This window comes from Austrofundulus limnaeus, unplaced genomic scaffold (assembly GCF_001266775.1).
Source record: "Austrofundulus limnaeus strain Quisiro unplaced genomic scaffold, Austrofundulus_limnaeus-1.0 Scaffold135, whole genome shotgun sequence".
NCBI classification, from domain to species: Eukaryota; Metazoa; Chordata; class Actinopteri; order Cyprinodontiformes; family Rivulidae; genus Austrofundulus; species Austrofundulus limnaeus.
The window spans coordinates 1,110,035-1,114,398 of record NW_013952537.1 but is presented as its reverse complement, the minus strand read 5'-3'; the positions used below and the strand labels follow the sequence as shown (position 1 = coordinate 1,114,398).

The 4,364-nt window shown below is 40.4% G+C and overlaps 1 protein-coding gene across 2 annotated transcripts in view; it reads right to left on the bottom strand.

Moving 5' to 3' along the window:
• LOC106522721 (beta-1,3-N-acetylglucosaminyltransferase lunatic fringe) overlaps nucleotides 1-4,040 on the bottom strand; it is a 9,834-nt gene extending 5,794 nt beyond the window's left edge. The window contains exon 1 of one of the 2 annotated variants that reach the window (XM_014015856.1): nucleotides 3,589-4,040. In XM_014015856.1, coding sequence (XP_013871310.1) covers nucleotides 3,589-3,933 — 345 coding nt within the window. In that variant the 5' untranslated portion in view covers nucleotides 3,934-4,040. The remainder of the gene's footprint in view (nucleotides 1-3,588) is intronic. The other variant, XM_014015855.1, reaches the window with a different exon arrangement.
• Between the last annotated feature and the right edge of the window lie 324 nt (nucleotides 4,041-4,364).

Sequence of the window (4,364 nt, the reverse complement as noted above, 5' to 3'; positions counted from 1 at the left end):
TTGTTTTTTGTTTCCTTTAGCTGCAAAAACGGCACACACACACACACACACACACACACACACACACACACACACACACACACACACACACAGCTGACTGAAAATAGTCTGTTGTTTTGACTTTGTATACAAGGACAATCGATTTAAAAGAAAACAATGTTGAGTTAATGTGCTTCCCCCTCAGGTTTAACAGGAGATTATTTACAACTATAATATATGCAGTGTGTGCCAGTTTTACCTAAATGACTATACATTAGAGCTGGGCGGTATGACCCAAATTTTATATCACGGTATTTTCAACAATTACACCGGTTTCACGGTATTTGACGGTATTTTTTTCCTCACAGGTCAGCTGATAATAAAATGTACAAACTTTGCTTATTGACTTTTTTCTTTTATCACTGTTTCCCTCCTCTTGTACATCTTTTCTTCTTTGCCTGGTTGTAGATAGTAATCATGCATTTTGGTCCGATCGTGAAGGGTTGAGAAAAAAATCATTATCTGGTCTATCGTGCGTGTGAATAAAACTTAAAAGGATGACTCACCTTGTACACCAGTCAACTCCGCTACACTACAAAACTACTTCCCCCCGGGCTTTTCACAATAGAAACATGCTAGAGTTTCCATGCAATAACGTCTCCATTATAACGTAGCACATTAAATCTAATCGTGCACATCACTGAAGAGTTGTTTACTATTCAGCGATGGTGAAAATGGGATTTTTTTTAACGTTAGACCATATAAGTGGCTGAAACACACCACCCACCGCCAGTTGTTCCAACAATAACGTTAGCATGCTAATGCACTTAGCGTTGCTACAACTAAATGTGTCCCCAGGGAAACAGCTCACTGGCGGCTGCGAAGAAACATTCCACACGTGTTCAGGCTATACCGGTATTCAGAAAAGTCATATCATAACAAAAATAAAAAACGGTTTTCGGTACAAAACGGTATACCGCCCAGCACTACTATACATCTTTTTGAAGTTTAGGACTACTTGCACGGAAAGGGTGTAACTTTAGGTCTACCATTGGCACTCTAAAACCCTGCATGTCATTTTCAGTTATTATGCTTAAATGTACATATATGGCATCATTAATGTTTAAATCATGTCAACGTTACCTAAAGACAACAAGAGAGTTGCATCTGTGTGCTACCCCCCCCCCCCCCAGCTAATTACGCCTATAGACATAATGTGTTTTCTTGACATGTAAACTAAATGATTAGTAATGTTAGAATGTAATGTTTGCTGCAGTGCTGCTCCAAGAACAGCTATCAGRAAGGATCTAACATCAAATAAAATGAGTATTAGCCTGACATGCTTGTATAAAATTGTGCTTTTATTTGAAAAATACCCAGTTTGAATTTGTTTTCTTCCAATAGCCTTGTAAAAATAATTCAAGCAAAGCAAAGGTTAATAGTAAACTTTATAGTGGTTGTTTTATTTCAGTTTTTAGAAGTAGGCCTACAGGGACAACCTTGCAATAATACTCAAGAACATGGGTGTCAGAATCAGTTACACAAAGGAAGCAAAATTCAAAACTTGGTCCAAGCCAAGGGCCAACCTTGGCCAATATTTATTGAATATAATATTAATATTAATCATGCTTTAAAATGTAATACATTTTACAAATTATACTTGCAGAATTGGCATCAGACTCATCTGATGTTCTCTGATGCTTGTTCCAAACTAAAATCAAAGATTACAAAAAAATCCAACTTTTTTTTTCATTTTAAAGTTGGCGATCTGTCATGAGAAGACTGCACAGTAAAACAAGCTTAACTTTATTTAACGCAAAGAGACAAGCGATTTAATTATTTAACATTTAAAATGCCATCTTTGGGGACAGATGAAATCCTACRGAGGTTAGATTTGCCCTTGGGTTTGGCACATGTGGTTTAGAGTCTGCTGCAGAAAATAAAAAGGCAGGAAACAAGGATTCCTCTGTACTGCCTTCCTGCCTGACAGCCCAGATATATAATAAAWATATTATTTGTGCTGCTTGATTGCATTCAAGTGATAGTTCTGTTTATTTAAAGCAGCGTTCTACTGAAAAGGCTAAGAACAATCAATAYCTTACCTGCCGTAGAAAACCTTTTGAGAAACAGACTAATTCTGATTAGAGTGATGGGTTAACAGCTAGTCTGAGCAGGCAAACACCAAACTGGATTGTCATCTTWATGCTAATCTCATAGGAGTTCAAACTACAATACTTTATGCGCTTACATCAGTTTCACAATAAATGATAAATGACACAGAAATTTGTCAACTAACCAAAGCGCTTCCAGTACAATTTGAGGCACTTACTGCTGGAATATTAATCRTTTTCTGCTAGAATCACAGGGTAATGCAGATGATGTAATGGTTTATGAAATAATGTTCACATGAGAAGCAGTTTGAGACTGGAGTTGTTTTAAGGCATCAGCAATCCACTTTGGCCGTGGTTTGTGTGTGAYGTATCAATCCTGTCAGAACTGAATGCTGTTTAGATTGTTCAAAGGTGTATCTGTACCAGGTAAGATATTAGCTGTTCATCTGAAACATCACTAAAAGTCTAGAGAGAGAGGGGGTGTTCAATTCAATTGTTAGTATTTGGCCTTGGTCTTTTCATTCATCTGAAAGCTGGAGCCTGCATCTGTTTGAGTTTGTGTGTCAGCGCATGACTGCRGGAGGAGGAGGGAGAAGAGGAAATGTGGGTTTTGCAGTGAGTGGGGGGAGGCAGGTCGGGGTGGTGGTCAGTCAAAATGAGTTGAGCTCTTACAACAGAGGAAACGGCGTGACGGTATCCACCAAGGTGGGAGAAAGTGAAGTGTGTTAGTGCGTATCTTTTCCTGTGATCAGGCAAATGCTTCACTTCCCACGAGAAACGCTGTGAGTTCCCATGGTGTGTAAGTGAGGGTGACTGTGTGTGTGTGTTGTGTTTCCATTACTCAGCAGTAAAGAGGTGTGTCGTGGAAAACAGGTAGAGTTACAACCACCTGACCGTGAGAGCAGATGGAGGAATCAGCTGATTTCTCCACTGCATGGATATTTACATGTCAACACTCCTTTCTTCCTAAAAAAAAAAACAACAAAAAAAAAAACACTGGAGGTTTAAAATAGGAATCAGGATGCTGGCTGTGCAGTCCACAGTCACGTCTGCCTTTGGTTAAAGGAGCTTTGAAGCTGCTGGGAGCAGTTCACCGCTGCTCCATGTGTTTTCCAGCAACAGATGCATGGTTGACTCATCATGGTTCAGACCAAAGAGCTGCCTGTCCACAGCCCCATTTGATCTGAAATATTTATCTGGGAGCCAAAGAGACTTCTTTCAAGAGTCATCAAAAACAAATCTTTTAACCCTGGAACACTGAGAAGTCATTTTAAACCCAAGCTTGAACAATGACAATTCAAAAAGAAGAAAAACAATTTCTTCTTCTTCTATTATTATTATTATTATTATTATTAATTAATTAATTAATTAATTAATGCCTTATATATGAAAAACATATAGCCTGTAAAATTGATTAGTAAACTGATTAAAACTTTAATTTACATGAAAGAAAAACAAGAAACTTCTGAAAAGCCACACACTCCGCCTCTCGGTTCACCTGCTGTGTGCTTCTGGAGATCCAGGTGTCCAGCAGCAGCTCCAGCCTCGGCCTGTGGTACCTCCCGGTGGTTTTCACCGCTATGAACAGGTCGGCCTGGGAGAGATGCTCCACCGGTGCAGGGGGAGTGTTGCTCCGCGGGAGGCCGCTCACCGCTCTCCTCTCCCGGGYGAGTCTCCTGATGTAAGCGGAGAAAACCCTGGAGCTCGTCTCGGCCGGGTCCTCTTTCGGGTGTCCGCCTCCTGTGACCACCAGCATCCCGGTCACGAGAAGGAAGGTGACCGCGGCTGCGGAGGCGAGAGGTCCCGCTGAACCGTGTCCCGCGGCGGSGGTGGGTTTCCACATTCTGACGGTGTGGACAGTTTCACAGCTTCGCTCATGGACAGAGCTACATCATGTCGCACGAACTCCACAAGTTTCAGACAGAAACTTCCCCACAAACTCTGAAGCTGAGCTGAGCTCGATTCTATTAATGATTGTGGGCGGGGAAATGGGCGTGGTCAATTATTAGTAAAGTGGGCGGAGATTGTGGGAACATCCCAGCAATAAATAAATAAATAAATAAATAAATAAAATAAAACAATAGGCGGACTATATGGCAAGCCTCTTTATCATGTAATACATTTTTAACAGCCTGCCATACTCGGATGTCCACAATGCAGCCATAAATCCCACTTTGTCTTCACAAAAATGTGCCAGACATGCTTTTATGTAATAATAGGCTACTTGGGAATGCAAACTATTTTAAAAAACTAATTGTCTGTAAAAAATTATAC